This window comes from Schistocerca nitens, chromosome 8 (assembly GCF_023898315.1).
Source record: "Schistocerca nitens isolate TAMUIC-IGC-003100 chromosome 8, iqSchNite1.1, whole genome shotgun sequence".
NCBI classification, from domain to species: domain Eukaryota; kingdom Metazoa; phylum Arthropoda; class Insecta; order Orthoptera; family Acrididae; genus Schistocerca; species Schistocerca nitens.
The window spans coordinates 262,251,744-262,275,146 of NC_064621.1; the positions used below are offsets into that span (position 1 = coordinate 262,251,744).

Here is a 23,403-nt window from a genome sequence, read left to right on the forward strand (position 1 = left end):
TGTTGTTTTTCAAACGTCCCCATCTGTTGACTCAGGGATCGAGACGTGGCTGCACTATCTGTTACAGCCATGCGGATAAGATTCCTGTCATCTCGACTGCTAGTGATACGAGGCCGTTGGGATCCAGCACGGCGTTCCCTATTACCCTCCTGAACCCACCGACTCCATATTCTGCTAACAGTCATTGCGAGGAGCAATATCGCGATACGATAAACCGCAATCGCGATAGGCTACAATCCAACCTTTATCAAAGTCGGAAACGTGATGGTACGGATTCCTCCTCCTTACACTAGGCATCGCAACAACGTTTCGGTGGCAACGCCGGTCAACTGCTGTTTGTGTATGAGAAATCTGTCGCAAACTTTCATCATGTCAGCACGTTGTAGGCGTCGCCACCGGCACCAACCTTGTGTGAAAGCTCTGAGAAGCTAATCATTTGCATATCACAGCATCTTCTTCCTGTCGGATAATTTCGGTAGTACGTCGTCTTCGTGGTGTAGCAGTGTTCATGGCCAGTAGTGTATTTACCGCCAGCTTTGAACACTTGTTCGAGTAGAAACACACGTTCTTCAATGGTTAGTATTTTAACAGTGGCAAAAACGAAACAAACGAACAAAGGAATTAAACGTTCGTAACGACACATACCAATGATACTACTGACGCTGGCTGAGAGAAACGAAACAGTGGAATGTTGGGAGAGTCCACTTGAAGGGAAGTAACCCAGGCAGGCTAACAATCATACGGCACTGCAGAGAGACCTTTTGAACACCCCGTATTTACCGCACATGTCTCCCCACTACAACTCAAACCAAATACGGGAGGTCTTTTTGCCGGACCCTGTAGTTATATTAGTGAGATGGCAAAGTGTGACTAGGTTTGTACGTTGGTTTGCGGTCGCTGCCGGTGACGTCCGCAGGGCTTCTCGTTCAGCCCGCACGAGCCGACTGCGCTGGTGCAGCTGGAGGGCGGGCCGTGCGCCGTGCTGGCCGCGGTGCAGGCCTTCATCCTGCGCTCCATCCTCTGCCAGCGAGACTCGCTCGACTGGCGGCGCGTCGACCCTGACAGGGTGGACCAGCTGCTCATCGACGCCGTCACGCACATCGTCTGCCAGGTAGCGCACAAATCCTCTAAATCTTGCTTTTATATTTATTTGACTCAATACTACCAGCACTTTCCATGAAAAATTATTTTTCTTCGTGTATAAGTCCCGTCTCTACGACTAAACAAAAATCTGTTTGATTGCCAGTTTCATTTCGTGTCTTTTATTTTCGAAACCCCTGTAATGCACATTTCATTTGTTATTGTAAGGGACAGTCAAATTAAAACCTAACACCCGTCACAATGGGGCCATGAAATACACTACTAGCCATTAAAATTGCTACACCACGAAGATGACGTGCTGCAGACGCGAAATTTATTGACAGGAAGCAGATGGTGTGATACGCAAATGATTAGCTTTTCAGAACATTCACACAAGGTTGGCGCCGGTGGCGGCACCTACAACGTGCTGACATGAGGAAAGTTTCCAACCGGTTTGTCACACACAAACAGCATTTGACCGACGTTGCCTGGTGAAACGTTGTTGTGATGCCTCGTGTAAGGAGGAGAAATGCGTACCATCACCTTTCCGACTTTGATAAAGGTCGGATTGTAGTCTATCGCGATTGCGGTTTATCGCATCGCGACATTGCTGCAAGCGTTGGTCCAGATCCAATGACTGTTTGCAGAATATGGAATCGGTGTGTTCAGGAGGGTAATACGGAACGCCGTGTTGGATCCCAACGGCGTCGTATCACTAGCAGTCGAGATGACAGGCATCTTATCCGCGTGGCTGTAACGGATCGTGCAGCCTCGTCTCGATCCCTGAGTCAACAGATGGGGACGTTTGCAATACAACAACCATCTGCACGAACAGTTCGATGACATTTGCTGCAGCATGGACTATCAGCTCGGAGACCATGGCTGCGGTTACCCTTGACGCTGCATCACAGACAGGAGCGCCTGCGATGGTGTACTCAACGACGAACCTGGGAGCACGAATGGCAAAACGTCATTTTTTTTTCGGATGAATCCAGGTTCTGTTTACAGCATCATGATGGTCGCATCCATGTTTGGCGACATCGTGGTGAACGCACATTGGAAGCGTGTATTCGTCATAGCCATACTGGCTTCTCACCCGGCGTGATGGTATGGGGTACCATTGGTTACACGTTTCGGTCTCCTATTGTTCGCATTGACGGCACTTTGAACAGTGGACGTTACATTTCAGATGTGTTACGACCCGTGGCTCTATCCTTCATTCGATCCCTGCGAAACCCTACATTTCAGCAGGATAATGCACGACCGCATGTTGCAGGTCCTGTACGGACCTTTCTGGATACAGAAAATGTTCGACTGCTGCCCTGTCCAGCACATTCTCCAGACCTCTCACCAATTGAAAACATCTGGTCAATGATGGCCGAGCAACTTGCTCGTCACAATACGCCAGCCACTACTCTTGATCAACTGTGGTATCGTGTTGAAGCTGCATGGCCAGCTGTATCTGTACACGCAATCCAAGCTCTGTTTGACTCAATGCCCAGGCGTATGAAGGCCGTTATTACGGCCAGAGGTGGATGTTCTGGGTACTGATTTCTCAGGATTTATGCACCCAAATAGCGTGATAATGTAATCACATGCATGTCAGTTCTAGTATAATATATTTGTCCAATGAATACCCGTTTATCATCTACATTTCTTCTTGATGTAGCAATTTTAATGGCCAGTAGTGTAGTTCCACTCAAAAGTAATCACCACACGTGTTAAGACATTTATCCCACTGGGAGACGACAAAAAAATGGCTCTGAGCACTATGAGACTTCACATCTAACATCTATGGTCATCAGTCCCCTAGAACTTAGAACTATTTAAACCTAACTAACCTATGGACATCACACAACACCCAGTCATCACGAGGCAGAGAAAATCCCTGACCCCGCCGGGAACCGAACCTGGGCGCGGGAAGCGAGAACGCTACCGCACGACCACGAGCTGCGGACTGGGGAGACGACACCATCAATTCATATTTCGTAGAACGAAGTTGTTGCTGACGGGTCCACAAACGCATTCCCTTCTTCAGGTCGCCAACGATGTGAAAATCACAGAGTGACTGATCTGGACTGTATGGAGGATGCTTCAGTGGTAGCCTTCGTCCAACTGGCAGCGCCCGGCTTTATTGTGCAACAGGATGATACCGCTCGACAGCATTCCCGGGCGGCTTGAATTTACGGCGTGTTGCAGTTTCTGCAAAGTATCTTTACAGCGCTGCTCATTGTTCGTAGTGCCAAGCTTGAGGAACTCGACGAGCAGAGAGCCCCTATGTTTGAAGAGTGAGGTCATCACGACCTTACAGGAACTTGCGTAAACAGGTGTGGATTTCTTTGGCGCGGGAGATGTGGAATGGTTCCACTGTTGGCCTTCCAGTTTGCCCTCGGGCTGTCCGACGGAATCATCCTGTTACACGATAAGGCCGCCACCACACTGTCAGTCAGATGAAGGCTTCGCTACGCGCCAGCGATTTGCTCCGAAACACTGCAACATCCTCCTTATAGCTCCGATCTTTCACCGTATGATTTTTCACATCTTTGGCGACCGGAAGAAAGACATGTTTGGATGTCGGTTGCAGTCGGACGAGAAAGGGCAAGAGTGGGTGCGGTTGTGGATCCGTCAGCGGCCGACCGTGTTCTACGAAACAGCGGGATAAATGTGGTAATTACTTTTGAATAGAACCATTCCATGATCCCGTTGTCGACGTCTTCGCATGCCTTTCTTAAGATCGACAGAGATGTGAACATATGATGCTGTAGTGTTTCCCAAACAGATCTCTGAAGCATTCGTCCGATTGGCAGTGTGAGGGCGGACATTATCGTACAACAGGCTGATTCCATCCGACAGGATTCGTGGGCTTTTTGACTTTACGGTGCGTCGCAGTTTCTGCAAAGCGTCTCTGTAGTGCAGTGCATTGATTATGATTCCACACTCGAGGAACTCGACGAGTAGGGAGCCTCTGCAGTCGAAGAAAGAGGCCATCATGACCTTCCCGGAACTTGTGAAAACAGCATTGGATGCCTTTGGCAAGGGAGATGTTTCCGTTGTTGGCCTTGCCGCTTGTCATCGGGTTGTCGGAATGCTGTCGACGGAATCATCCTGTGATAAACGTTTTTTGTTTCATATTATAAGTAGCACTGTAAGCAATGTTGCCTACCACGTTATATTTTTACCCCCTTTTTTGTTTTCATTTCTTTTTTACCCCCCTTTTTGTTTTCATTTCTTTCTGGCAGCATGTGGTTAATTTTGTTTTGCATTGACTGATGGTTTGTTTATACAACTATTTATTTTTCAGAACTCTGGTGAGAAACTACTGACTTTGAACAAGTGTATTAGTCAAATTATTGGCTGTACTGACATATCCTATTAACATGAACTTTTGAGACTCGCTAGATGCAGCTTACGAGTTATGAGAGATACATGTTTGTGCATAGGCGTCAGCTGTCGACCTCCACCTCTCCAACCGCACGGTAGGCTTCCACAGTCGAACTCCCACCAATACCATTACACCCTCCCCTACTGCACCTACGGGCCAAGCTATTTTGTTAGCGCTATACTCATCGAAACGAGAAGAATAAATCCAACGAATATGGGTCACGAAACGTCTACCTTGTGCGGTCTGAATACCTGTTCTTAGGAGTACCTCAGCATGACGTGCATGCATAGCGAACGACGCGGGGACTGTCGACCGCGTTTTACATTTTATCCGTCGTAGCAATATGGTGAAAGCCATTCAATTTTTAGTTTTGGGCCTCCGTTTCTCTATGGCGTATTTTATAGGCCTTTCTTCACGTCTCTGTTTCTAGCTGTCTTCTCTTCCGTCGACTGGGATTGACGTGTAATCGTTTTTAACTCCTCTCTTTGTCTTCGTGTTCCACAGTTTTGCATGGGTGCGTATGACTTTTTTTTTGAGCCATAAAACAAAACAAACAAACAACTTCCTCATAGGAGGTGCATGGCAGTTCATAACTTCTCTGCCCTTCACTGTAAGGAAGATGGTTCTTCCGTTTCGTATCATCCGTTGCACACGAAGTCCTTCAGCGTCAACGTATCGTTGATTAGACTGGTGTAGACCAGCTGCTTCAATTGGAGCCATAGCAAAAAAACCAAAGAGATTGAAATCTGGAGGGGTCAAGTTGTTGGGACACCAGAGGCAATCGATTGACCTTGAAATGTCGGCATCTGATGTTTACACACATTGCTGCGATAATGCGCTCGCTCAGCATCCCTAGGCTGCACGTATAAGAGAAATGCTATCCGCACCGCATCTGTAAGTCTTTGATCCGCGTTTGCAGAACTTCAGTTTGTTCGACACGCCGCAGCTCTGACGAGAGGCTTGCTCCTGGTCTAAAATTTCGTTCACTTAAGTCTACGATGTGATGGCTTATTGACAAAGTTAAAGTAAAGAATACATCCTGATAAATGAAGGTGTAACATGCACAATAATTTGAAATTTTAATCTTTTATAGTTACCTGTATGAAAGCACATGTGTGTATCAACAAATATTGCTGGCCTTTTCTACAAAGGTCTGATTCTTCGCGTCTGCACGTGGGGCTATATCAGCTCAGTCAAATAATTAGTTTAATTGATGTTTTACTGCTAAATTCTGGATAATTCGTTTTCTTGGTTTCGTTTCTGATGGTCCTTACATGCATAAGGAAAAAGCCAAGTGCTTTACGGTCTGAGGAAGATGTGAAGCTAGCAGTAACGTGTGTTACAGGCAGCTCATTTGGATAAAGTGCCAGCAATGTGCTACGTGGTTTCAAACGTGTATGTGGGTTGAAAAGGACGGAAAATGTTTACTTGTGGTAAATGCTTGTGATTTTGACAGTGAAATACACTGGGGGAAATAGCCTCTTGACTGGGTGGAATAGCTCCACAATTTTCATATATTGTGACATTTGCTTTCTTCAGATGTTGGTTATACTCGTTTGTGTAAAGGAATTTTGATCGTTTATATACTACAATGTATTAATAATTAAAATATCATAATTGTATCATATTGACAAATTTTTAAAAAGTGTTGCGTTGTGTTATGTATGGCTTACAGCTGAAATGAGCGGAATAGCCCTCCTATAGCCTGTCAGCCCCAGCAATCGACCTCGCCCTAAGATTTGGGCCATAATTGTAGTAATACTCTCCTATGACTTTCCGAATTCAGCTTTCAAATTTCGCGCGCATCGAGTGGCATATTGCCTTTTCCGTGTAGAAAAGAAGACAGCGGTGCCTTGAAACACGCTCTGCCTTGTAACACTAATTCCCTTTCTAAACTCGTGTTTAATTCAAGGCGCGTGTTCTCCAGTCGTGCACGGGTGTATAATTACCATGCGCACTTATTGAGCGCTACAGATCCGTGTTTGTTTTTGGGACGCGTTTGGTTTTTTTTTTTTTTGTGGGGTTTAAGGGCGCTGAACTACTGAGGTCATTAGCGCCCAGTCACTGTTGTTAGAGCACATGGAATCTAGTAAAACTCAAGGGGAGGGGGGACACCAGAAAGACCTGACAAGGATGTAGATAAAATAAGTAAAAAGGTTAGATGTCTTTGGACAAGCCAGTCAAAGTTATAAAACGCAGAACACGAGCAGCTGCTCGAGCGTCATCAGCTAACATATCCAGTAAAGTAGATGGCAGGGACAGGACAACACGAGATTGACTAAAGCGGGGACACGACAATAAAACATGGCGCACTGTTAATGCCTGACCACAAAGGCACTGCGGGGCTGGGTCACCGGAGAGCAGGTAGCGGTGGCTAAACCGGCAATGCCCAATCCGCAACCTGGTCAGAAGGACCTCCTCTCGCCGAGATGGTCGGGAGGAGGTTGTCCAAGCAGTTGGGAGCGGTTTTACTGCCCGGAGCTTGTTTCCTTGGAGGGATGACCAAGCATCCCACCACATCGACACAAGCCTCTTACAAACATCCCCACGAACGTCAGATGACGGGACACAATGGGAGGCTGGCCGAGGCAGGAGGACTGCAGCCTTGGCTGCAGCATCCGCAGACTCATTCCCAGGCACTCCTACATGGCCGGGAACCCACAGAAAGCTGACAGGAGAACCATTAGCAGCGAAAGAATGGAGGGACTGCTGTATCCGTTGAACCAAAGGATGGACCGGATAGGGAGCTCCAAGGCTCTGAAGAGCACTGAGTGAGTCAGAGCAGAGTACATACGATGAATGGCGGTGGCGGTGGGCATACTGAACGGCCTGATGGAGAGCAAAAAGCTCGGCCGTAAAGCTGGAACATTGGTCGAGGAGCCGGTATTTAAAGGTGGCGGCCCTGACGACAAAGGCACAGCCGACACCATCGTCAGTTTTGGAGCCATCGGTGTAAATAAAGGTGTGACCGGCAAGTCAAGCACGAAGTTCGACAAACCGTGAGCAATACACTGCAGCCGGAGTACCCTCCTTCGGGAGTGAGCTGAGGTCGAGATAAATATGAACCGAAGCCTGGAGCCAAGGTGGTGTCGGGCTCTCACCTTCTCTGAAGGTGGTAGGGAGGGCAAAATCCAATTGTCGAAGTAGGCGACGGAAGCGGACTCCGGGGGGCAGCAGGGCAGACACATACAACCCGTACTGACGGTCGAGAGAATCGGCGAAGAAGGACTGGTAAGAGGGGTGGTCGGGCATAGACAACAGCCGGCAGGCATACCGACACAGCAGTACGTCGCGCCGGTAGGTCAATGGTAATTCGGCAGCTTCAGCATAAAGACTCTCAACAGGACTAGTGTAATAGGCTCCGGTCGCAAGATGTAACCCCCGATGGTGGATGGAGTTGAGACGGCGTAAGAGGGATGGCCGAGTAGACGAAGCTCCCATAATCCAGCTTCGATCGGACTATGGACCGATACAAGCGAAGCAGGACAGTGCAATCCGCTCCCCAAGATGAACCACTAAGAACTCTGAGGACATTAAGGGAACGTGTACAACGGGCCGCCAAATAAGAGACATGCGGAGACCAACACAGTTTCCTGTCCAACGTGAGCCCTAGAAACTTAGTTGTGTCCACGAATGGGAGAACAACGGGACCGAGATGTAAGGATGGCGGAAGGAACGCTTTATATCGCCAAAAGTTGATACAAACCGTCTTCTCTTCAGAGAACCGGAAGCCATTTGCCACGCTCCATGAGTATAGGCTGTATAGACAACGCTGAAGGCAGCGCTCCAGGAGGCATGTTCGCTGGGCACTGCAGTAGATCGCGAAGTCATCGACAAAGAGAGAGCCTGAGACATTAGGTGGAATGCAATCCATAATTGGATTGATCGCGATGGCAAAAAGGGCTACGCTCAAGACGGAGCCCTGAGGCACTCCGTACTCCTGGAGGAAGACGTCGGACAATACGGAACCCACACGTACCCTAAACTTTCGATCCGTTAAAAAGTAATCAATAAAAAGGGGCAGGCGACCGCGTAGGCCACACCTGTGCATAGTGCGGAGGATACCTCCTCTCCAACAGGTATCATAAGCCTTCTCCAAATCCAAGAACACGGCTACCGTTTAGCGCCTTCGCAAAAAGTTGTTCATGATGAATGTCGACAAGGTCACAAGGTGGTCAACAGCGGAGCGGCGGCGACGAAAGCCGCATTGGACATTGGTAAGTAGCCGTCGAGATTCAAGAATCCAAACTAACCGAGCATGAACCATGCGCTCCATCACCTTACAGACACAGCTTGTAAGAGAAATGGGGCGGTAACTAGAAGGAAGGTGTCTATCCTTCCTGGGTTTGGGTATAGGAACGACAGCGTCACGCCAACGCATGGGGACCTGACCTTCGGTCCAGACGCGATTGTAGGTATGAAGAAGGAAGCTTTTGCCCGCCGGAGAAAGGTGTGCCAGCATCTGAACGTGAATGGCATCGCGCCCCGGAGCAGAGGACCGGGACAGTGCAAGTGCACGTTCGAGTTCCCGCATAGTAAAGGGGGCATTATAAGTTTCCAGATTCAGCGAGTGGAAGGAAGGTCGCCGAGCCTCTTCTGCCTCTTTCCTGGGAAGGAAGGCAGGGTGGTAATGGGCGGAGCTTGAAACCCCCGCGAAAAACCAGCCGAAGGCGTTGGAGACAGCCATAGGATCAACGAGGACCTCATTACCTGAGGTCAGGCCAGGTACCGAGGAGTGGGCCTTAATGCCCGACAGCCGGCGCAGGCTACCCCAGACGACAGAAGAGGGAGTAAAACTGTTAAAGGAGCTGGTGAAAGAGGCCCAACAAGCTTTTTTGCTGTCTTTGATGACTCTACGGCATTGCGCTCGGAGTCGTTTGTATCCAATACATTTCGCCAACGTAGGAAGGCGGCGAAAGGTGCGTAAAGCACGTCGTCGAGCACGGATAGCGTCTCTACAAGCCTCGTTCCACCAGGGGACGGAAACGCGACGTGAAGAAGAGGTAGTACGAGGAATGGAACGTTCGGCAGCATTGATGATAACAGCCGTGAGGTATTCGACCTGACTGTCACAACTGAGAAAATCGTGGTCCGGAAAGGTCGCCAGGGAGGAGTAAAGTCCCCAGTCAGCTTTCGGTATGTTCCAGCTCGAAGGACGTGGGGATGGGGTGTGGTGCAGGAGACGAACGACACAGGGGAAGTGGTCGCTCGAATAGGTGTCAGAAAGGACATACCAATCGAACCGACGGGCAAGAGTGGTAGAACAGATTGAGAGGTCCAAGTGGGAGTAGGTATGAGTAGAGTCCGAGAGGAAAGTCGGGGCGCCAGTATTGAGGCAGACAAGATTGAGATGGTTGCAGACATCCGCCAAGAGTGAGCCTCTTTGACAGGATGCAGGAGAGCCCCAAAGGGGATGATGGGCATTGAAGTCGCCAAACAATAAAAACGGCGGGGGAAGCTGAACAATCAGGTGCATCATGTCAGCCCGACTAACAGCGGATGACGATGGAGTGTAGATGGTACAAACAGAAAAAGTAAAAGCAGAAAGAGTAATACGGACAGCTATTGCTTGGAGTGGGGTGGTCAATGGGATGGGATGGTAATAGACATCGTCCCGAACGAGCAACATGACCCCACCATGAGCTGGGATACCGTCCACAGGGGTGAGGTCATACCGCTCCGAGGTATAGTGGGTAAAGGCAATATGGTCAGTCGGGCGCAACTTGGTTTCCTGGAGACCAAGGACGAGCGGACAGTGCAGGCGGAGGAGCAGTTGTAATTCCTCCCGATTAGATCGAATACCTCTTATGTTCCAATGTAACAAGGCCATCACTAGTCAAAAAAGAGGGGGAACGAGACGGGGGAAGAGATGGTCACCTTGACGGCCGCAGAGGGCCAGGTTTCGAGGGAACAACGCTACAACCGGCGGGAGGCGGATCCTGTTCCATCGAGTCGTCGCCAGCTGCGGCCGCTGTCCCTGGTGGTGTTGGAGGGGCATCATCGCTGGAGAGGGGGATAGAGACTTCTTGGAGGCCTTCTTGGAAGTCCGAGGAGGCACAGGGGTGGTGGGCTGGACCCGAAGAGGATCCTCACGCGTGGGGTCCGTTTTGGAACGCCGGACCTCTGGAGCTGGGGTCCGGAACGTTTCTCCGATTGACGCCTGAGAAGAGGATCGCTTCTCAGGCGGCGGGGGGGAGGAGAAATAGTGGCCCCTGGGGCAGAGGGGGCGGGGGCCACGGGGGAGGAGGATTTGGAAGGGAGGGATTTGGGAGGCGAGGTAGAGACCCCGGATGGGGAGAGGAGGTGGAGGGGGGACAGGATAGGGGTGAGGATACCGTGGAAGGAGAGGACACAACTGAAGCTAACGAAGTGGTCAACAGCACGGGATGGAGGCGGTCATACTTCTTCCTGGCCTCAGAATAAGAGAGACGATCCAAAGTTTTGAGTTCTTGTATCTTCTTCTCCTTCTGATATGCGGGGCAGTCTGAGGGTCTAGGCGAGTGGATGCCAGGACAATTAACACACCGAGGTGGTGGGGTGCATGTATGTTCCTCACGAAGAGGATGTCCACAATCGCCACAAAGGGGCTCAGCCTCACACCGTGACGACATGTGCCCAAAGCGCAAACACCGAAAACAGCGCATAGGAGGCGGGACGTTAGGTCGCACGTCGCACCGGTAGCACATCACCTTTACCTTCTCCGTGAGAACGTCCCCCTCGAAGGCGAGGATAAAGGCCCCGGTGTCGATGCGACGGTCTTTGGGGCCGCGCTGGACTCGCCGGACGAAATGCACGCCTCGGCGCTCCAGGTTGGCCCTGAGCTCCTCATCAGATTGCAGCAGGAGGTCCCGATGAAAAATAACCCCCTGCGTCCTATTTAGTGCCAGATGCGGGACTATGGACACTGGGATATCCCCTAGGCAGTCGCATGCCTGGAGCGCCGCCGACTGTGTGGCGGAGGTGGTCTTTATAAGAACAGACCCCGAACGCATCTTACTGAGAGCCTCGATTTCCCCGAAGATGTCCTCAATGTGCTAAACAAAGAACATGGGCTTGGAGGTGGCGAACGTCCCCCCCATCGGTTCGAGAACAGACCAAATAGCAGGGGAAGTACTTCGCCCCAAGCCGGCGGGCCTGTCCCTCCTCCCAGGGAGTGGCCAAGGGGGAAAGGGCAGGAGAACCAGAACTAGAGACAGTACCTTTCCTTTTGAAAGACTCGGCCGCAGAGCGACCTGATACGTGGTGACGTTTCATCTGCGAAACGTCCGCGCCGATACCACCCACTCCGACCAGGGGCTCTCCCCATGGGCGCCACCCAGCCTCAGCAAGGGCCACCTGGCAGGATGACCGTTGCCGGGAGTCCTGATGCACCAAGGAGACGGACATCTACTCCTTGGCCGACGTGGGGAGGGTGCAGCTCAGGTATCGGCAGTACGATCCCTGTGTTGTCAGGGGGCTACAACCTAGAGGGTACATGACGACCCCACCACAACGGGCTGGCTACCGTGCTGGATTTCTGGTGCCATGGAATGTCCATCATGATCGTAGGTGCAAATGGGGACGCACTATGGGCGTAACTTGTACAACCCATCAGGCGTTTAGGCCCAATTTGAGGAATAGTGGGTATGGTTACAACGCCGGTACAATGCTGAGTGCCAAGGTCTTAGTGCACTGAGGATCAGTGGTACACCACGTAAGGTGTCCTTCCCCAAAAGGCTCGTACTTCTGTAGAATTTTGAAAAATGGAGGTCAAACCCCAAGGGGGACCATCACATGGAAGGCCGAAACGGTTGAAACTCCTTTTAGTCGCCTCTTACGACAGGCAGGAATACCTCGGGCCTATTCTTACCCCGGACCCGCAGGGGGAGCGTTTGGTGTGTGATGAGTGGGCAGTGAAACGCAAAGTCTTTCAGTATTTTTTTATATAGGATAGAAATAAAACTACATTTGTAGATTCATACCATACTTAACGCAATCAATATAAATAGGTGCATATAAAAATATAATAATGCATTTCTATAAAATCAGGGCTTTTTAGGAGGAGGTTCGTTATCATCAACATTTGACGCAATTCTGTGAACAAGTTTTCTTTTCATCAGTTCAGACTTGACTGGTAGTCCTCACTGATTCCTGCCGTTGCCGTCTGGAAGACCGCTTTCTTTGAGTCGAGAGATCGATGTATGTTGCACACTAATTTCTCGAGATCTTCGCCGGATTTTTTTCTTTGTTTATCTACAATAAATGATATAATACGACGTGAATTCAAGTTCTATGGCCTCCGATTTTTTTTCTAATTAACTACTCACCCGAAATCGATGAATCTGGCGTTACTTCTCAACGTAATCGCCCTGCAGACGTACACATTTTTCACAACGCTGACGCCATGATTCCACAGCAGCGGCGAAGGCTTCTTTAGGAGTCTGTTTTGACCACTGGAAAATCGCTGAGGCAATAGCAGCACGGCTGGTGAATGTGCGACCACGGAGGGTGTCTTTCGTTGTTGGAAAAAGCCAAAAGTCACTAGGAGCCAGGTCAGGTGAGTAGGGGGCATGAGGAATCACTTCAAAGTTGTTACCACGAAGAAACTGTTACGTAACGTTAGCTCGATGTGCGGGTGCGTTGTCTTGGTGAAACAGCACACGCGCAGCCCTTCCCGGACGTTTTTGTTGCAGAGCAGGAAGGAATTTGTTCTTCAAAACATTTTCGTAGGACGCACCTGTTACCATAGTGCCCTTTGGAACGCAATGGGTAAGGATTACGCCCTCGCTGTCCCAGAACATGGACACCATCATTTTTTCAGCACTGGCGGTTACCCGAAATTTTTTTGGTGGCGGTGAATCTGTGTGCTTCCATTGAGCTGACTGGCGCTTTGTTTCTGGATTGAAAAATGGCATCCACGTCTCATCCATTGTCACAACCGACGAAAAGAAAGTCCCATTCATGCTGTCGTTGTGCATCAACATTGCTTGGCAACATGCCACACGGGCAGCCATGTGGTCGTCCGTCAGCATTCGTGGCACCCACCTGGATGACACTTTTCGCATTTTCAGGTCGTCATGCAGGATTGTGTGCACAGAACCCATAGAAATGCCAACTCTGGAGGCGATCTGTTCAACAGTCATTCGGCGATCACCCAAAACAATTCTCTCCACTTTCTCGATCATGTCAGACCGGCTTGTGCGAGCCCGAGGTTGTTTCGGTTTGTTGTCACACGATGTTCTGCCTTCATTAAACTGTCGCACCCACAAACGCACTTTCGACACATCCATAACTCCACCACCACATGTCTCCTTCAACTGACGATGAATTTCAATTGGTGTCACACCACGCAAATTCAGAAAACGAATGATTGCACGCTGTTCAAGTAAGGAAAACGTCGCCACTTTAAGTATTTAAAACAGTTCTCATTCTCGCCGCTGGCGGTAAAATTCCATCTGCAGTACGGTGATGCCATCTCTGGGACGTATTGACAATGAACAAGGCCTCATTTTAAAACAATGCACATGTTTCTATCTCTTTCCAGTCCTGAGAAAAAAAATCGGATTCCTTAGAACTTGAATGCACCTCATACTTGATGAAGTCTGTAACTTCGACAAGTCAAGATCCAAACTTGATGAGAATTTTTGTATGTTCAGCATTTTAATTGCTTTCCAAGATATCAATAACTCGTTGCCACTGGGCTTTAATATTTTGAACAAAATTATCAAAGTTTTCATTACTGAGAATTAAGCTGCTTTCTTCTCGTTTAATTGGATGTTTAAATGTTTCTTGTACTTTATCTGGTATAATAGAATCAGTCTGCCTGCTTTCATTATTTGAACTTGATTCACCCGTAATATTTTCGAAGAATGTTGGCGAAAATTGGTCACACAGAGCGTATTTTGCAAATATTTGAGATCAGAATCACTTAAATATAGTGATGTGCTAAGTGCGGTCCCAGTCTTTTTTTCTACAGCACAGTGGTGTTTACAGAATCGGCCCCAGTTCCATTTCGACAATCGCACATTGCTCATTTTACAATTAACAATGTACAGATTGGTATTCTCTTTGATGAAGTAAGTATTGTCATCAGCTTTACAGTATCTTCAACATTGCTACTTGTTTGGCAATTTTTTTCATATGCTAACGTAAGATTCCTCGCTCTCCCTTTCCCAAAGTGAATCAATCATTTCTTTCGTTATTCTTCAAAGGTATTCAAGATAAAGTCCAGTGAGGCGCACATATTAAAAACTTTACAACGCTGCACTACTACGTCTTTAAAAATTGGTACTGAGAATTCACTGTAATTATTTGCGTTATTCCTCTGTGTTAAGATATGATATGCTAAACATCATACACAAATGTGTTAGATCTTTAATAACGCGATGATGACTTATGCAGAACAGTAACCTGCTGTTTGGAAATATTGTTCATAAGGCAATGCATTCAACGCAGCAGTCATATGTAATAACTATACTTGGGTGGAAAAACTTCTGGCAAATCTCCTCTAAATAATCTTTTGCAGACTGAAAGGCATTATGTAGTTTTCTTGAGACTGGCCTGTGTGCAAAATGACAGGCAGGACGCCAGTTTTCGTTGCAGAAAATATGAATATAATACTAGCATTTGTTTGATCACAGGATCAACTTGTACCAGAACCCCACTTCATCAGCCAACCCAACCTTAAACACTCTTTGTATAATAGATATTAGTATAATACAGACAGTAGAGTCTTCTTTGAAATGAATATATACATTTAAGCTAGATAACTCAATCTTCTTTTGCTTTAAAACGACGATAACATCACTGACGTCCCGCATCCCGTAGGTTCGATGACGCCATTGTTCACACATATACGTAACTTGATAGTCAAGAGGACTTTTTGTGCATTACACAACGTAATGTAAGCGTTTTTCTCACATTCCTTAATTATAGCCATCTCATGATAAGATGTGGCTGCTGTAGCTGTGATGCTATCTTCGAAATTAGATTCAAATTACCTTACAGCAGAGCAACGCCCCCGGCTCAATGCTTGTTCGACACTGACTCGATGGGAATGATTGTAGTTAATCTCTATTAGGACAATGATCGCAATTAATCTCTATTAGGACATTCAAGCCCCTTCTCATTAATGGCTTCATGGCTATTTTCCATACATGGCCATAATCACGTGTTTGGAAGAACAGTTCGCGTTTCAAACCTGTACACGATTGGAGGACACGCGCTTTGAAATGAACACGAGCATAGAGAGGGAATTAGCGTAACAAACCGTTGCATGTTTCAAGGCACTATTACCTCCTACTGAACACGGAAAAGGAAATGCGCCACCGGTTGTCCGTCAGCCGCTCAGCCCCACTGCAGCCAAGTCCTTTACAGCAGAATCAATAATAGGTTTGTGAAATACTGCTGTCAGGCTAGTAACATGCTTTTGTTCATTCTGTCTAATGTGCGGTCTCTTACTTAACGTATGCCAGAGATCGCTTTGCTTTGAACACTTTTTCCGTTGCAGTTCACAGATGGAATGTAAATAAATGAAACGGATGGGTGTGTCACTAAAGAAGTAGCAGAGAGCTGTTTCATTATTAATACCACTATTGTCCGTCATTTGCATTGGGTTTTAGACCCCACAATTTTAAAGTGACTTATGGGTATTCCATCTATCTGATTAACGCACATACTGGGCAGTAGATGGCAGGCAGCGAGGACTCTGTTGTCCGACGAATCAGTTGCCTTGTCGCCCTTTTACTAACGCAGTACTAAATTTAAAATACACCCTAAGGGGGGGGGGGGGGAGGACGACGGGTCACGAAAGAACTATAGGAATGACACCGAAAACGGCGGATGTGATGTACGTGTAAACACAAACAATTGATTACAATTTCAGGCGGTAGACGTGATCTACATGAACAGCCAAACAAATGATTGCAATTTCAGGAAAACTGGATGATTTATTCAAGTGAAAGAACTTCACAAACTGAGCAAGTCAATACTGCATTTGTCCATCTCTAGCCCTTCTACAGGCGGTTATTCGGCTTGGCATTGATTGACGGGATTGTTGGACGCCCTTCCTGAGGTATATCGTGCCAGATTCTATTCACTGGCGCGTTGTATCGTCAGAACCCTGAGGTGTTTGTAGGGCGCTTGTCCGTAATGCTCCAAACGTTCTCAATTGGAGAGAGATCCGGCGACCTTGCTGGCGTAGGTAGGTTTTGGCACGCACGAAGACAATTTTTTTTTAAACGTTTCATTACGAAAAAGAGGAAGAGAGGAAATTACTACCACCTTAGAGTTAGCAAATATATGTGATGAGCCACTTCCTATTAATAAAAATTATGTATTTGCTTGCTACATACCTCCTGTAAATCATTGCGTCTAGAAAGGCTTCAAGTGAATAATAAAGTAAAAGAAGATTCAAAATTGCTTTGTTAAAATGGTGACTACAACTAACAAAAACGCACATAGTTTATTCTTGAGTGTTTTACACATACTGAATGTTAGTTTATTTATGTGCAAAATTTTGACTGTCTAATATTCTGTTTCCTAATGGTAAAGAAAACAAACACAATAGTTCCGAAAGTCTTGGTGTATTAATTCAGTCACTACAATTCAACTGAAACTATTGCTTTATGAATATTACTGTTAAAGTTCTTTTGTAGTTAGAATCTCTTATATACTACTCTAAAGTGACCAGACGTCCCGATTTGTCCGGGGCAGTTACGATTTTTGGAGTTCGGTCCGCTTGCCCCCTCCGGACTCTGCCGTCTCTCTCTCGTTGGTATGAGTATTTTAGGACATCCCATGTGGCAGTATTGAAGGACAGCACGTAGCAGTTTTAGAGGTTGTAGAAGCTTTAGTTAAGTTTAGCTTCAGTTACGTCATTTTCCGTAGATCATTTTCCCGATTATTTTATCGATATGATGTGGAACAAGTCAGATTACAAGATATATATAAACACATGAATAGTGCAAATATTAATATTACTGAAATTTTTAGTTCTACACATGTAACTAAATTTAGAGGTACATTTTTTTACCATTTCTGAAACAGAAACTCGTCCATGGAGTAGAAGGAATTGTCCAAAAGAAATGATTTTAAGCTAGATTTAAAACTTGATCAAAGATTTGTGTTGCTGAATAATGTACTCCTTTCTGAGCAACTGACAGCTTCAATGACGGGCAGGAAAGGTCATTTTTCCCTCTAGTGTTGTACGTATGAACATCACTGTTCTTCGCGAACTGTGATAGATTATTTGTAACGAATTTCATTAGCGAATATATGTACTCTGATGGTGCAGTTAAAATACCTAACTCCTTGAAAAGGTGCCTACATGACGTCCTTGGGTGAACACCACTAATTATTCTCACTGCTCTCTTTTGTGCAATCAATAGTTTATGTCTAAGTGGTGAGTTACCCCAGAAAACTATTCCATAAAACATTATTGAGTGGAAATATGCAAAGTACGTTAGGAGGCTGATCTGATTATTACCAAGACTAGCGACTATACGAAGAGCGAAAGAAGCTGAAATTAGTTGTTTGAGAAGCTCAGTAATATGCTTCTTCCAGTTCAAGTTGTTATCAATATGATTACCCAAAAATTTGGAGAAATCTACCCTGTTAACTGAGCCCTGTTCATATGCTACATCAATTGTCGGTATGACTCGTTTCGTTGTACAGAACTGGATATAGTGAGTTTTTTCAAACTTCAGGGAGAGTCCATTTTCTGAGAACCACTTAATAAATCTTTGAAAGACATCCTTAGTAATATCTTCAGCTGCTTTTTCTGGAATGGGATTTATTATAACACTCATGTCATCTGCAAAAAGTACTAGTTCCGTTTGCTGAACGTTAAGTGGGAATTCATTCACATGAATAAGGAAAAGCAGAGGACCATAAATTGAACCCTGTGGGACTCCCTTTGTGACAACTCCCCATTCACTAGAATTTACCACCCTCCCAACATTATTTGTGCTGTTCAGCACAACTTTTTGCTTTCTGTTCATTAAGTACGATTCCAACCAGCTGTGTGTATAGCCTTAATTCCACAAAACCTGAGTTTTTCTAAGAGGGCGACATGATCCACACAGTCAGATGGCTTGGAGAGATTGTAATGTTGATGCATTAAGGGGTTCTGAAAGCGGTGCTGATATTCAAGACAATAAAAGCGGGTTAAAAGCTGTGAGCTATCTAGGGAAGTTAACCATGCATTACTAAGCAACTGTTTCACCAGGTATCCAGTCTACCTTACCAAATTCACAACCACACTAACATTAATTATAATCTTTTAGTAGTCGTCTTACGGTAACCGGTTTTAAATAAAAAGAAATAAATCAGTTTATATTTGGACATATATTTTAACATTGATCATTGTTCCGTTAAAATTTCAGCATATTAAACTTGATTCATAACTAAACTGGTTCCTTATTTAGGATTGTGAAAATGTGAGTTTGTAATCTTACAGAACACATCAAATATGGAGCCAAGATTGAGAGACTGCATACAACACTGCATTCATGAAATAACACATGAAGAACGATGAAACATATGCAAGAGGAAATTAACCACAACCAACCGATTCAATTTTCACCCAAAGAAGTTACGTTCGCAGCGCAATCCTGTCCGTCATGAAATTACCACACACTGGTATACTAAATTCACACTAACTCTCTGTGAAATCTTCCCGAAAAGAATAGCTGAGGGCTACTTTCATGATTACACTACATGCTTCACGTGGTCAACTTGGTTTACACAAAGAGTTTAACTCCACAATAATTTTGATAATTAAAATAAATTATATCGAAACACAAATTACAAAAGAAAAACCTCGAACTGGTTACTATCGTCTTACTATTAACCTGATGGGTCAAACAATTGTATAAGCACGTGGTACTTGTCTCACAATGTACACCCCACGTGGGTTGAACATAAAGAAAAGTTGCTATATTGAAAAATATTGTCAAGACGAGACGTTATAATATCACGCACATCCGCATTTAAGATTGATGATCTTAGTTAGAGTTATGGATCATCCACACGTGGTTCCACTTTACTCACAAAGTAGTGACAAAGCAACTACGGGAAGATATTCTGAACTTCACACTCGAATTACACTGCGTTGCAATTTAAGATAACATTACATATTTTAGATCTAAACCTGAAATAAAGGTGATTAAATTTTCAGTTAGGCTGAACTTAAGAAATCTATTGTCCTACGGACTTAGCAGAGACACGCTTAGCCGGAGATCTCACCACTTCAGACGCTCGCCGCGTACCGACTGCCGTGGGCCCCTACGAAGGGTGCTTCCAGATACAAAACGGAAGTGACCAGAGAGGCAGCTTCCTATACCAACATGACAAGGGACGGACAGGACCATACTAAGAATAGAAACCTCTTTGCTTTTAGAAAGCGTAGCTACCTGTTCCGACGTTGGTCCTACTATTCTCTAGCAGACAGGCTTGTCTGCTACCTTCAAGCATGCAACTAGAAATACATTTGCTCATTCATCCTTTCACACAGAAGGGAAGGGGGATGACAGTATCTTATCATATACAGTATATAAAAGCAAGCGGATGTAGGTTCCGTATGAGACTGTGTGACATGAATTACATATAAACCGTGTTTTAAAGTGTAGTAGTGTGACACATCGTTCTTGATTATGTGTAAAACTAACACGTTCCACTGCTCAGTCTCCTCCCAGATGGAGTCAGAAACACCACAGTAAATTCAGAAGTGGAATGTATGCCGTAAATGACCACACATTTAAGAAATTAACATGAAAGGAATCCAACAGAGAACTTTCAAGATCACAAAAAATACCAACTGGCGATAATTTGTTATTTAGGGCTTGTACTATTTGATGGGTAAATGTGTAAGTAGCATTCTCAGTCGAGTAACCCTTCCGGAATCCGAACTGTGACATGGTGCGTAAATTATTTTCACTTAAATGTGAGACTACTATTGAATACATAACTTTTCGAATATTTTAGAAAATGAAGTCAGCAATGAGATTGGTCTATAATTGTTTAAGTCACTTTTGTCGCCTATCTTATGAAGAGGTTTGACAATTGCGTATTTCAATCTGTCAGGAAGAATTCCCTGTGCCAGCGAAGCATTACATATATCGCTAAGGCCTCCACCTATTGAATTAGAACAACACTTCAAAAATCTGTTAGGGAGTCCATCAACACCACATGAGCTCTTGTTTTTCAGTATATTTATTATTCCCTTAATTTCAGTGGGGGATGTTGGTACTATTTCTAAAGGCCTAAAGTCCTGGGGAATGACATTTTTAACATATTTTTTTGCTTCTTCACCTGAAGCATTTAACCCTATTTTTGCATCTACATTCAGAAAGTGATTGTTAAAAATACTTGCAACTTGTGAATTATCACTCTCAACATCATCAATTAGCTTTATTGCTATGGCATGCTATGCACTGTCAGGCTGCCCCGTCTCCCGTTTGACAATATTCCATATAGTTTTAATCTTATCATCCGAATTATTACTTTCTGTCAGAACACATAAGCTTCTCGACTTCTTAATGACTTTCCTGAAACTATTACAGTATCTTTTGTAGAAAGCAAGTAACGTCGGATCCTGACTTATTCTGTCCAGTCGTCTTACACGAGATCTAATTCGCTTAGTAATCCATGGCTTACTTGACTTTGTAATGGCTTTTTTTGGATAACGTTTCAGGAAAGTAACTCTCAAATATTGAGACAAATTTGCGGTGGAATAAATTGAATTTGGCATCAGCATCATTTTCTGTGTATACGTCATCCCATTCTGCCTCTTCTGGGCTGCACTTAAAGCTCTGTATCCTGTTCGCATTACTAAGCCTCCCTGTCTTGTATGAACCTGCCTGAGTCCCGTAAGGTGCTATATGTGTTATTTCCATTAACTGTGCATCATAATCAGATAGCCCATTAACAACTGGGTACACATTAATTGTTTCTGCCTGAGCACTATCTATGAAAATGTTATCGATAAGTGACCTACTATCCTGCTGCTAACGAGTTGGAAAATTTACAGCAGACACTGGATTGAAACAACCAAACAAAGATTCTAGCTCATTTTTCCTATCCGTATCCCTTAAAAAATCTACATTAAAATTACAACAAACCACTAACTGCTTCTTTTTGCCTGACAGGTAGCTCAATAATGCCTCAAGATTTTTCATGAATAGCTGAAAGTTACCTTGGCAGATCTGTAGATTGTTCCCATTACTATAGAAGTATATTGCAGTAGCACGTGCTTCAAGGATCTGATCTACACAAAATCTATTTGTTTCAATATTTTTAACTTTGTGTACAGTTTTTATATAAGTAGCAGCTCCTCCTTTTTCCATGTTGACTCTACAGGAATCAGATGCTAATCTGTAATCCCTTATATTTAACTTCTCCATCCCTGCGGTTACATGGTGTTCAGAGAGACACAGAATTTACCCTATTTTCTAGACATACAAGAAGCTCATCTATCTTATTTTTCAGTCCTCTAATGTTCTGATGAGACACACAAATTTTATTACTTTGGGTATTGCTACAGACATTATGGCACTGTTCTGTTTTAATCTCTTTCAATACTCTCTGTCTGTAACCTGACTCTAACCAAAAAAATGTGTCCTTCTGACTCCAGTAATAACAGGTATTTTGTCTTGTGTGCATGTGGCCCCCCGTTACATTTTCTGCAAGAAGATCAACTAATCTATCCTTCCCCCTCCTATTCAGGTGCAGACCATGACTAGTGTAACCCCACCTCCCAATTGCATCAACAGGCACAGCACAGATATGAGATTTAGTTTCTGCCAACAGTAACCCCCCCCCCCCCCCAGCTCTCTGTTAACACGCTTAACAGCCGTATTAACCCAGGGCTGGTCATGGCGCTGCAAAACATCCACAAACCCCACATGAGTGTGAGCTGTTGCTGCACCTATTACATCCAGGTCACACCTAATACTATAGTACGAATTGCTAGCCAGGCTGTTTCCTGCTCCTCCTACTATAAGAACATGGTCCTCGCCATGAAAATCTTTGCACAAGGCTCCTAGGTTTTCTGTAACCTGGCTAAGCTTAGCACTAGATTTCACAATGCTTGTGACCTGGTACTCGACTCCTAACCTATCCTGCAGCAACTGGCCTACACCTCTCCCGTGACTGCTACGTAACAGCAGGACTCTTTTCTTTCTGCTTGACTTTACTCCCGACTTAGCATTACAATTGTTACTACGAGTCTGCTACACCCTACTTTCCTCAAAAACTGTTTGAGGCTCTTCTACTTCAGGTATCAAATCAAACTTATTGCTCACTGGAATCTGGAAAGTGATTTCTGAGCTTTTCTTCTTCTGACTACGACTTGTTACCCGTTCCCAGCCCCCATTGTCTCTTTCCCCCTTCAACCTGTCTAATTCAAAGTACACAATTTCTAGTTCAGCCTGAAGGGCACAAATCTTTTTTCTCTGTTTCACAGCTACATAATCTACAGCTCCATTGGCGAGCCTCATTTTGCACTATAACAGCTTCCCCGCTACATCTCCCCAGTGAAACACCAACCCTCAATCCTGACATTTCACTCCCGTGCTCACTAATTTACAACATCCACATTTGCCACACATGACGGCAGATTAAACAATACAAATTACACTACATAAAAACAATACAAATTACACTACAAACAATTCCCCTACACCAATTAATAATTAGCAGAAAGTAACTTAGCTTGCGGTGAGATGAGCAGAGAACTTCTGGACGTCAGGCGAATGTAGCAGCAGGTGTTTGTAAACAGCGCGCAGTTAATTGCTGGCTTAAGTTATAGTGGCGGAAATCACGAAACGAGTAAGAGACTGAAGAGGCTCGATATTTTCTAACGACAAATTTGAACAGGCGCTATCGCTGAATTATGTATAAATACTCTAATGGAAACAGAAACACCACTAAACGACTTTACTGTACAATATTGAAAATTAACT

At 45.3% G+C, this 23,403-nt stretch overlaps 1 protein-coding gene across 1 annotated transcript in view; it reads left to right on the plus strand.

Moving 5' to 3' along the window:
* Window positions 1-23,403, plus strand: part of LOC126199513 (ubiquitin carboxyl-terminal hydrolase MINDY-3 homolog) — a 125,045-nt gene that overhangs the window by 15,633 nt on the left and 86,009 nt on the right. Inside the window, exon 2 of the mRNA XM_049936436.1 lies at window positions 917-1,111. Coding sequence (XP_049792393.1) covers window positions 917-1,111 — 195 coding nt within the window. The remainder of the gene's footprint in view (window positions 1-916; window positions 1,112-23,403) is intronic.